The 12,008-nt window shown below is 43.3% G+C and overlaps 1 protein-coding gene across 2 annotated transcripts in view; it reads right to left on the bottom strand.

The window, feature by feature from the left end:
* The window catches only part of ANKFN1 (ankyrin repeat and fibronectin type III domain containing 1), a 316,545-nt gene that overhangs the window by 127,669 nt on the left and 176,868 nt on the right, over positions 1-12,008 (bottom strand). For both annotated transcript variants that reach the window (XM_058703009.1, XM_058703010.1), the window contains exon 5: positions 9,319-9,529. In XM_058703009.1, coding sequence (XP_058558992.1) covers positions 9,319-9,529 — 211 coding nt within the window. The remainder of the gene's footprint in view (positions 1-9,318; positions 9,530-12,008) is intronic.

The raw sequence follows: 12,008 nt of genomic DNA, 5'->3' as shown, positions 1-12,008 counted from the left end.
AACTAATTTCAATTTTTAACTGAAAGTGTTAGGGAATAATTCATTTGATTTGCTTGAAAAAATGAATACATGTGCCCATTACTAAATGATATGACATTCTACAACTTAGCAACAACTTTTCTATTGTTACTAGCATTTTTCTTTTCTCTTTTTTTTAATTGATGAGAAAAGGAGGCACAAAGACAATCACTTAGTCTCAGTATACGAAAGAGCCTCAGAACCAGCCTTAGGTGCCTCTTCTTATAGGACCCGTGGCCCAGGAGGGGAACTCACTGCTCACTAAGGTGGCCCTGTCCATTCTCACTGTCGGTTTTAATTTTAAAAGAGTTTAATTTAGGGGCGCCTGGGTGGCTTGGTCGGTTGGGCGTCCGACTTCGGCTCGGGTCATGATCTCACGGTCCATGAGTTCGAGCCCTGCGTCGGGCTCTGTGCTGACAGCTCGGAGCCTGGAGCCTGTTTCGGATTCTGTCTCCCTCTCTCTCTGCTCCTCCCCTGTTCATGCTCTGTCTCTCTCTGTCTCAAAAATAAATAAACGTTAAAAAAATTAAAAAAAAAAAGAGTTTAATTTAATTTTAAAGAGTTTCCTCATCCTGAGCTGAAATCTGCTTTCCTCTTATTTCCAAAGTAGAGGCAAAGTGATACAAGGGCTTTGGGTCATAGATCCGGATCAAGTACCGCCTGTTACAAATGTGTGATCCTAACCAGTTATGCTACCATCTTAAACCCCAGTGTCTCATCTGAAAACTGGCACAGTAATAGTACCTGTCTCATAAGTTGTGATCAATTATTGATAATCTTTGCATAGATGTCTCTCAAATAGTGCAGTTTTGTATTATCATTATTATATTCATTGGGCTGTGTTATATGTTTTAGAGGCACACAAAACTAAATCAACTACTTGTTTTATAAAATAGCTCTGTTCTTCCATCAAAAAAAAAAAAATCTCTGACCGCAGTTAAAAATTTTCTGCCCCAACTACTATTCAGAAATATATTATAGGGGCGCCTGGGTGGCGCAGTCGGTTAAGCGTCTGACTTCAGCCAGGTCACGATCTCGCGGTCAGTGAGTTCGAGCCCCGCGTCAGGCTCTGGGCTGATGGCTCGGAGCCTGGAGCCTGTTTCCGATTCTGTGTCTCCCTCTCTCTCTGCCCCTGCCCCGTTCATGCTTTGTCTCTCTCTGTCCCAAAAATAAATAAAAAACGTTGAAAAAAAAAAATTAAAAAAAAAAAGAAATATATTATATACTAACTCGTGTCAATTTTAACCCTATCTGTTATTTCAAAGAAGAAAACAAGGTCACTTAGGTGTAAACCTTGAATCGTAAGCCAATATCCTCTGGGCAACCAAGAACAGCAGTTCATAAAACGACAACCTTCTAACAACCTCACAACTGACTTGTTTTCAGGTAGGAACTCAAAGGAAATACTATAGAGGAGTCCAATAATCCAATGTTTTTTAATTAAAAAACTCTCATAGCAGAAAAGCTCAAAACCTCAGTTTCAATTTACCTGTCCTGCTAAGGTTAAGGACTCAGAATTCACTTTGGCTTCACTTAGGTCTTGACCTAAGTCTTCTTTTCAAGTCTTGACCTTGAAGTCTTATTTTCAGGTTTTCCCAAGGACTTTTAGAATGTGGTTCCAAAATGTTTTAGAGATTTGGAGATTAAGTGTTTCATTTTAATTACTGTGGCACTTTCTCCTCTTAGAACTCATTACGCCCTGGACATGGGGCTCTGGAATGTTCTTCCCTGCTACTTTCCAGCAGAATGTGGATTCACAAAGTCCGTATTATACAGCTTAAGTTGTAATTGTGGTTCTTTAAGAGACAATGACCCAGAGAGAGACTTTTGTCCCAGCTCTCCCAAACTCCAGTGGATAAATGGACATCTCTAAAACAAGCATACAAAACACTTGAAGAAATTATTTAGAAAATCCAAAGCAGATCACTGAATGATGTCATAGCTTAACTATGAAATAAGATAACCATATCTTTTGCCAATACTTTCAAGTGCTGTCTAATAGAAATATAGTGTAAGCCAAATCATTTAAAATTTCCATAAAAAAGAAAAAAGTGATATCAACTTTAATAACCTATTTTAGTTTACTCAGTAGATCCAGACTATTATCACTTCAACATGTAATCCGTGTAGAATTATTAATGACATAGTATAGATATTATGTATACAATATATATAAGTGTTAAGAAGTGTTTGTATTGGGCAGTGTTTTCAAAACACAAACTATACAACAGATGCATAAAATATTTCAACTCATCACCAGAAACTCTTGGGTTGTTTTATATTGTTTTTGATATTTATATTGGCTAACTAACTGTCCCGTAATAGTCACACCCTTCTGCACTGTACTTCTGAGCTGGGTCTGTGTGACCAATCACATTCAGCAGGAAATGATAATACGTCATTCCTGAGATTAGGTTATAAAAGACACTATTGCTTCTACCTTGGTTTGTCTCTCTATCTCTCTGTCTGTCTGTCTGTCTCTCTCATCATTTGCACTGGGGGAAGCTAACTGTCATGTCAGGGAGCAGCCCTATGGAGAGGCCCATGCAGGAAGGAACATAAGTGTCTTGCCAACGGTTATTCTGAGTAAGGTTGGAAGTGGATCCTCTACCTCAATCAAGCCTTAAGAGGATAGTAACGGTTATGTTGGGAGAATTTAGGGACGCGGACCTAGGTTGTGAGCATGTGCATGTGCACATGTATGGATTGAGTGGGTTGTCAAAGGTATCCTTAAACTTTATCTGTCACATTGTAAGTTTTTACAAGGAGAATGTATTCTCTGTTGCATGTACATTTAAAAAAAATCAAAAACAAAAGAATGAGGGACAATTAACTGCTAAAGAGCAGGTGAACAGACCTTAGGTTGTGGCCACCGGATGTCTAAATAATTACTCGGAAATATGAAAAAAGGTCAATTCACTCAGTATTTAGTAAAATAATTCCCTTAAAAAATAAACAAGACATTCACACCTTTCAAAAGAAGTGGCCTTCGGATTCATTCAATTCAATGAAGCACATATTTACTGAATGCCTACTGTTTCCTGGGGATGCCGAAATGAATGAGACAGACGGGTTCTGCTCTTACGGAGTTTACATGCTAATGCAGGAGAGACAGTAAATAAGCAAAGGAAATGGAAAAATACATATACAGTGATAAGTACTATGTAGAAAATTTAAGTGATGTGATTAGAACGTGACTTTAGACATTGGACTTGGTGGCCAAAGAAATCCTCACTTGAAGATTTGACAGTTAAGTGGAAATGCTAGGAAGGAGTTGGTCAGGCAGCGATCAAGACGAAAAGCAGCCAAGCACTCCAACTGTAGGGAACAGCTAGGACAGAGGCCCTCAGGTAAGACAGTGGGGTGTGTTCACGGGATGGAAGGGAGGCTGGTGGGGCTAGTGTATCGCGGGTGAGGGGTGGGCAGTGTGAGATGAAGCTTGAGAAGCAGGTCTGTAAGTCCGGGTGAGGATTTGTACACCTATTTTAATGAAGCAAATAAAAATATCTGGGGACTCATTCTAGAGACCTGCCCAAAGCTTGTTCTTTACATATTCTTAATGGTTGCAAATCTTTGTCCTTTGAGGGTGGATTTGATTTCAGGAAACCACTCTAAATCATCTGAAGCCAAGTCTGGTGAACGTGGAGGGTGATGACGCGGGGCGATGCTGTTTTGGAACAAAAATCAGGTGTGACTGTAAGCAACAAGTCAGATTTTCTCATAAACTGGCTCTGAGGACAAATCCAGAAGTGTTTGGAGCAATGGCCGCTCTGTTGGAACAAGTGTGGGGTCTCCCGTGAGGACCATGTTAAAGGATAACATTTGTTTGGCTTGTAGACTTTCTGGTGTGTTTGTTTACATAAAGCCAGCCTCATTAGTTTATAGTCACACCTCTTAGACGTGCCCTGAACCAGTCCCAGCACCAGCACGGACCCTCGACTGCTGCAGAAACTTGTGGCGCATCCTGACGTTGTCTGTCAAAATTGTAACATCGGTGTCCGCGCCATACTCGCGTGACAGCTACTGGGCAATTGCGTTTTATGAAGTCACTGAATGTAACTAATTCTGGGCGACATCTCCCAGTTCCACGGGCAATACCTGAGGGAAAGTGAGAGAGATCACAGAGAAATGCAGAGAGGGTCTGCAGAGAAGGGAGAACACAGCTGCAAGGAAGGGCAAAAAGACTGAAGATGAAGAGCATCCCACCATCCTTCCTGGTCCGCATCATTCAACAGTGTAAAGCTGAAAACAGTCAGGCTCCCTCTACGGCCAAATTCTACAACAGTACCTGGGAAAATAACAACGCAACAATAGCAAAAGATACTCCCGAGCGTAAATTGCCAGAAGACTTACAGGTATTTTCCATACTCTGTGTAATGCGCTCTGCACGTAACTCATGTGCGTGTGTATGTGCATAAATTCAATACCTGTAATTCCCAGCAGTGGGAGACAGGGTTCGAAATTTCAACTGAAGATTTCTGAGCACCTACTCTGTGCTGGGTACTGGGGTCGCAAGACAGACAAAATCCATGTGAGTGACCAGATTTGTACATGGTAGGTATCCAAAAAGAACTCGTTTCTTTATGATTACTGTTTATGGACCCTAGATGATGTGAAATAAATAGCAGTCTCAGAAAGGCAAGGACCCCACTGATGATTCGGCAAATTCCTTCTAGAGGCTGCTGAACTGGGATTTCAGAATGGAGGCAGGATATGACTTAGTCAGAATGAGGCAAAGGCTTAGACTGGGGACTTTCACTTATAGAGACAAGTCTTTCTTGGATAGCGTTTGTTCAGTTGAGCAGGTGTCATGGCGACTGGGATACTGAGTGGATGGAACGACCAAAGGCACAGTCCCTGGGTGTCATGAGGTGCTTCTCTACATTAGCTGTCCTAGTTCCAGTCCTTTCTAGTCTGTGCCTGTTTCCTGAGCTCAGCACACCAGTCCAACTGGAAGTATTTGGGATTCTACTTTAATTAAGACTGATATTAGAAGGAATGGATATTACTTTGCTGCTTGCTTAAAGTGGGAAGAATGGCAAAAGTCACTGAATAAGGATACTAGATTGATCTAATGAGTAGGCTGGGTTCTGCATGTATTTAACACGGGGGTTGTGTGCAAGTTTGGGTGGCTACTTCTGGGACTTTCCCGATAAAGAAGGAAATGTACATGGTTGAGTTTCAAGCCATGTTTGTAAAGAACACCTTGCTATGGTGTTGTGATTCAGGAGCTAAAGACTGAAAAGCATGCCTGACCAATAATTTAGAGTTAGGTCCTTAAACTCAGCTGTGTCTTTGTGATTCCTGCAATGAGCTGGGGAGAATCACAGAGGACTTGCTTCAGAGTTGTGTTGGGATCCTTGGTTGGCAGAGTGGAAAGCACATCGGGCTGGCTTTCAGAAGGGAACATACAGGAAACAGAAGACAGAAAATGAACCCTCGTAGAGACTCTGTACTCTGCTTTGGAATACCTGACTGGCATTAGAAGAGGAGCTGACAGAGAGTCAGGGAAGGAAAGAATTGAGGTGTGATAGTGTGCTGATGCTTTTACACAAATACCAAAGCATTTACTATAGAGGAATTGGGTTTAAATCCTACTTCTGCCATCTACTAGCTTTGTAGCATTGGGTGAATTATTTTGACTTTCCTTTTTTTAATGTTTATTTACTTTGTTTCGAGACAGAGAGAGAGAGAGAGAGAGGCAACAGGAGAGGAGCAGAGAGAGAGGGAAAGAGACAATCCCAAGCAGGCTGCATGCTGTCAGCGCAGAGCCTGACCCAGGGCTCAATCTCATAAACCATGAGATCATGATCTGAGCTGAAATCAAGAGGCAGATGCTTAACCAACTCAGCCTCCCAGGCACCCTTGACTTTTCTTATTCTAGTTTCCTCATTGAGAAAAAGGATGAAACAGACTCCCATCTCATAAGCCAGTTGTGAGGACCGAATGAGGTGATGCACCCAAAAGAAGTTTTACAATGTGTAAAACACCCTAAGAAATTAAGACCTCATTGTTATTTTTCTTCTTTTACTTCCTGCCTCTGCAACTTCTGGGGAACAATTCGCAGCAGGTGTTTGCTTATCTGGTTCTGGCTGGCGAACCCTGGTGTTTCTCATGGGCTGGCTCGCACTCATGCACAGAAGCAATTCTATGTCTTTTGTACTTGATATATAAAGTGAATTAAAAATCCCTGAAAACAGATTGTGCTTTTCTATCATGTCTCTCTCCAACAGGAAAGGCACCTTAGGGTATAGGACAGAACAAAACAATATACTGTAGGATTTTAGCAAATGGCACAAAGGGAAAGATTCAGGGCCCCAGTCCTCCATGTTGATTATTTGAAAAAGCAGCAAGTTTGCATAGAAGGATCCCAGGCATGGGTGTCCCACAGAGTTGGGTTTGAGTCATTGACGTCCCTATTCACCTGCCAGATGTGTGACCTTTGGTTAGTCACATAACCCCCTGTGCTACCATGAAAACTCATGTATATGGAGACTTCATAGCTACCCAATCGATATTCCTTTGCCATTTTTACACATGTGGGAGTCTAACAGGGAACTATCTCTTTGACTTCTTGGGTGGCCAAGGTGACTTAGGTGTCCTATTTCCTGGAGGCTAAAACCTAGGTCTATCTCTCACCTTCCTTTACAACTTTGTGATGATGGTTCTGGTTATCATCCCAGAGGGAATGAGAAAAACCAGGGACCTTTTGAATGAATTTGTTTTTGGTTTAACTAGATATTTAGTACGTGGGTTCTTTTATGGAGATTTAATTATGCACAAGGGGACTTGGGGAGATTGGGAGTCTCACTGGATTCACGGAAAATGCAGAATTCTTTGTAGTGTCTCAGGTAAGTGGGACTGATGTTTCATCCAGCCCAGTGCAGGCAACATCTGCATGAATGGTTCCCTTGTTCCTACAGAATGGGGCTCAGTCCACATTCTCTATGTTCAGACCCTCTGCTCCTCTCTCCACTGCTCTCTCATTGGATCTTTGGGATAGACGTTATTGCAACATAAATTAGAAGGTAGCAAAGAGGGCTTTCGATTTCTTCCATCTCTATTTGCCCACTCCTACCCCTCCAAGCCCCCCGCTCCACTAGAAAGAAGTGACACTTTGACGAAAGAGTTCTTACTGAGAAGCCCCGATCCTACGGAACCCAAATCCTCACTCTGTGTGACAGGGATGTGGTGAGCCCAGCATTTTTAAAATAAAGAGTTTTATGATACAAGGATCTGCCTCTGTACGTAGTCTTTGGGTGGTGGGGGTTTATGAAACTTACGAGCAGAGATGTGGCCTCTAATTATATATTTGCTTGCTTCTCTGGGTCTCACCGCTTGGAAGTAAGTGAATCAGTATTAGTGAAAGTAACAGTTTGATGGGTTTACTTTTTTCTTTTAGGAAACATAAAAACTGTGGCTTGGAGCCATTGTGGTCATTGGGTCAGAGAGTTTGCACCAGGGGAATGTGAGTGCCCACCTCGGAATGTTGCTGTAGGGTTTAAAGGAGTGAATGCATGTAAAGTGCTCAGAATAGTGCCTGGCGCAGGGCAAGGCTGTGCAACTTCGTCCTATCCACTCCTGGAGGGCTCTGCCACGGGCCTCAGAGCAGCTCCCTTTGGCAAGTACTCTCAGCTCTACTTCAAAAAACATCCGGAAAGCAGCCGGTCCCGAAAGACCACGCGTTATCGGATTCCATTTGTCCTGACTGGGCAAATCTATACAGAAAGAGAAGGTAGCTTAGTGTCTGCCTAGGACTGGGAAGAGTGGGGAGGTCGGGCAGTGGTAGCTAAAAGGTGAGGTGTGAGTGAAGAAAAGGGTCTAAACCTGATGGTGGTGATGGTTGCACAACCGTGCATTTACCAAAAACCACTGAACTGTACATGTGAAATGGGTGAATCGCATGCATGTGAATTGTATCTCAAGCTGTTCAAAGGCGCATCCAGAATTCTGCGCCAGCCCGCCACCAAGGTCACTACCCTGCTAGTCCAAGCACCTGCATCTGTCTCCTGGACCCCTAACCAGTCTTCCCAATTTCACAGCGGCCCTGCCATTGTCTATCTCCCGCAGAGCCCTGCAGTGATCGTCTCAAATGTAAACCAGAACACATTATTCAGCTGCTTAAACTGCTCTGCTGTCCCCCCATCACATTTACAATCAAAGTGAAACAAACACCTTACCATGGCCTGCAAGAGCCTGAATGGTCTTCCTCCACCATCACTCTCCCCTTGGTTTATCTGCTGTAGCCACACTGGCCTCGTTCTTCAAACAGGGCAACTCACTCCTACCTGCCTTGGCAGCTTTCAATTTGCTATTCACTCTGCCTAGAATGTGACCCCACATGTCCTCACTTGGCTTATTCCTTGATATCCTCTAGGACCAGGCTCAAATGTCACTGCATCAGAGAGGCTTTTCTTGCCCAACCCTATTTAGAATAGTCCCCACTCTGTCATTCTCTAGCTACTCACTTATTTTCTTCATCACATTTGTCACTATTTGCATTTACAATTTAATTGATCTATTTACTTGCTTATTGGAAGTCTCCTCCACTAGTGTGTAAGCTCTATGACAACAGGGATTTTGTCTTGTTCACCATGGTGAGGTGAGCCTAGGTACCTAGAACAGTGCTCTGTCCTCAGTGTTTGTTTGCTGTTTTTTTTAATTTTTTTTAATTTTTAACGTTTATTTTTGAGACAGAGAGAGACACAGAATGAACAGGGGAGGGTCAGAGAGAGAGGGAGACACAGAATCTGAAACAAGCTCCAGGCTCTGAGCTGTCAGCACAGAGCCCGACGCGGGGTTCGAACTCACGCGGGGATCACGAGATCATGACCTGAGCCGAAGTCGGACGCTCAACCTACTGAGCCACCCAGGCGCCCCTGTCCTCAGTGTTTGTCGAATGAATGAATGAATGAATGAATGAAGCAAGCCACCATATTGACTGTGGACCCAAGACACTAACCCACATACACACTTAAACCTTTTCTATGTATACTTCCTATTCTATAGCCTCACTTGGAGTGTTTCATATATTTTAAAACTTGGGTTAAATTCTTAGGAGGAAGTTCTTTCAAGTATCCCTTTCAATCCCACTTGGTATATTCTATGTAGTACGTAACTTGATGCCTTGACTGGTAAAACACTATAGGTATTTGGATGAAAGTCTGTGAAAACATGTAAAGGAATTCTGAGCCTATCTTCATCAACTGTTCATGCTGTAAATGTCAGTCATGCTATTTCGGTGGCACGAAGCTGGATCTAGCCTTAATAATACATGTTTTTATCCCCAGGTTTACTTACAGTGTGGACTTTCTCTGGCCCCTGTCCTCAGAAGAATCCTGGCAATGGGCACGTTGTTGGTCATGATGGCGATATCCAGGGGCGTCAGCCCCTCACTGTTAGGGGTGTTGAGATCTAGCTCCTCTGGTGTATATTGATACAGGAGGATCTGCACAGCATCCATGTCCTGTTGTTCGACTGCTTCAAACATGGCTTCGTTGCCCTGGAAGTTCTGGAGGACAAGCACACACGCAGGTGAGCACACTTTCATAGACCGGCTTGCCTTGCGGCTTAGCTGTTTTAACTTCAGTGACTGCATCCCCACTCATAACTGCAATTGATCCCAACAAACATGACTTGTTAAACACAGTTGGATCCTCCCTCCCTCTTGTCTAATGGCCATTGAATGGATCTGTACATTTAGATGCATTGAGACCATACGGTAGGGCATGGCTAGTCTACAGGTAAGGGCAAACACTGGCTTTTCTCGAAACCAGTCTTCTGTGCGAAACCGTCTGATAGGTCATTAGAAGGTGTCCCATGAGGAACGTGGCCTGCAGTCATATAAATCTGGTACACACTGGATTCGTCTAGGTTACCACACTATTTTACTGTAAGACCCGTCAGGGCCTTTGATAATTCTAACATGCAGTTATGCCTCTCCGATAGGTGAGAAATATGACCTATTTTAAATATTTGTGCAGAGAACATATTTTTCATTGCATTTGTTTTAACTGCCCCTGGAATAGCATTCTACAGAACACAGTTCGGGAAGTGCTGGCATAGATAACGCAGTACAGGTCATTTAAATTACGACTGGCTTGGAGTTGAGAGCATGATCTCCCCTCCGCTCATCCCCTCTCTCCCCATCCCCACGTCTCTTCTCTTCTATCACTCAGACCCAGATGCTGTCATCCCTTGCCTGGACGATGGCAATGACCTGCCCATTGCTGGTTCTTGTCTCCTCCAGCCCATTTTCATACTGAGATGAGAGTAGTCTTTCTAAAACTGATGTTACATACCCCTTCCTTTCTGTAGCTCCCAAATAGCTCTCACTGCCTGCAGGCTGGCTCCCCAGCTCTTAGCTCTGTACTAACTAACATCTGCACCTTCTCAGCCCCGAGGCCCCAACCACTGAACACCTGGCATTGCTGAGCCCCCGAGGGAAGGGCTCAAGAGGTGGTGTCCAGGGAGGGCTTTGGTGGTTGGGTGGCCACCTGTGCTGAGAGGACCAAAAGTTGAATGTTCACAGGATTCAAATCACCTATAGAAAAAAAAGTAGCTAACGACAATACGATTCCACTGAAAAGTTCTACCAGAGATTAATAGTAAACAAAGGACAAAAGGTCTGGAATTCTCTCATACGTTTTTCTGTAGCTCATAGGAGAAGAGCAACACATACACTATTTCTACATCTGTTTGGGATCTTCTCTAAGTGTTGTTTGCTCTTTAAAGAATGTTGAAATACCATCGGTCCTGACACAGCTTAGGGCTTGCCTGATCGAACATATTTATGGTTGGCAGGTTTAATTTTAGTACCATCAAAAATCAGTTCTCTCCATCAAAGGCAGCAGGTCAGCTTAAGTGAGTACAGGACACATGGTTGAAATCTGAGGGAAATACAATGCTATTATGCAAATACTTGTTTTGACAGTGGGGTCCCAAGGGATAGAACTATTTTGGTGTGCAGCTCTCTTTGCTACAGGACAATCTACTGAATGCAAAGGTGTTTTGTCTCCAATCTGCCAAACTGAAGAGCCTCTGATGCTTAGGCCTTAAGTCAGCCACAGCCAAGCCCTCCCAGAAGATGAGCTTGAAATGAGACAACAAATGGGAAAACAGAACAAAGTCAACATGCTGCCCTGTCCACAGTTGTGTATTTGGTTGTCATTCTTACTATGCCTCATTTCTCATGCGCCGTATTTGCTCTCACTCTGAAGTCCTTTCCTCCTCCATGCTTTCGTTGGCAAACTCTAGTGTGTTTCTCTTGGGAAAGCCTAGGGCTCATTTCTGTTTGAAGCTCCAACAAATGGTGTTATTGCCCCCTGCAGAAATGCCCTTGCTGAGCATGTTGATATATTATGCCCTCAGCTTTTACTGATGGTCAGTATCAGAAACTACTCTATAAGAAAGTCTATAACGTCACCAATACAGACCTTTATACTCTATTACAGAATTCACTGTGACGTCATATAAAGGCCCAGAGGACTATAAACAGGAAAATACTCGTTTCTCCTGGTAGACTGATATACTTTCATTTATCAGCTAATGGGATGCTATAACCACCTGGGCTTCCTTTTTTGCTTTGAATGACGAGGAGCTCAGAGATAAATGTAATGATAAATTTTAGGTACTGTATTTGCCGAGGCTTTTAGTATATCTGTTTCTATTTCTATCTTCATCATTTTCTAGTTTTTTTTTTTAAAGAAATTTTTTTTAATGTTTACTCATTTTTTTGAGAGACAGAGAGAGACAGAGCATGAGTGGGGGAGGGTCAGAGAGATGAGAAGGGGAGGGGCAGAGAGAGAGACACAGAATTCGAAGCAAGCTCCAGGCTTTGAACTGACAGCATACAGCCCGGCACAGGGCTCAAACTCACAAACCGCGGGATCATGACCTGAGCCGAAGTCGGACACCCAACTGACTGAGCCACCCAGGCGCCCCATTTTCTACTTTTTTCTTTTTCACTCTTTCCTTCCTTCCCTTCCTTC

The sequence above is a fragment of the Neofelis nebulosa genome, chromosome 16 (assembly GCF_028018385.1).
Source record: "Neofelis nebulosa isolate mNeoNeb1 chromosome 16, mNeoNeb1.pri, whole genome shotgun sequence".
Taxonomy (NCBI): domain Eukaryota; kingdom Metazoa; phylum Chordata; class Mammalia; order Carnivora; family Felidae; genus Neofelis; species Neofelis nebulosa.
This window is presented reverse-complemented; position numbering and strand designations above follow the sequence as displayed.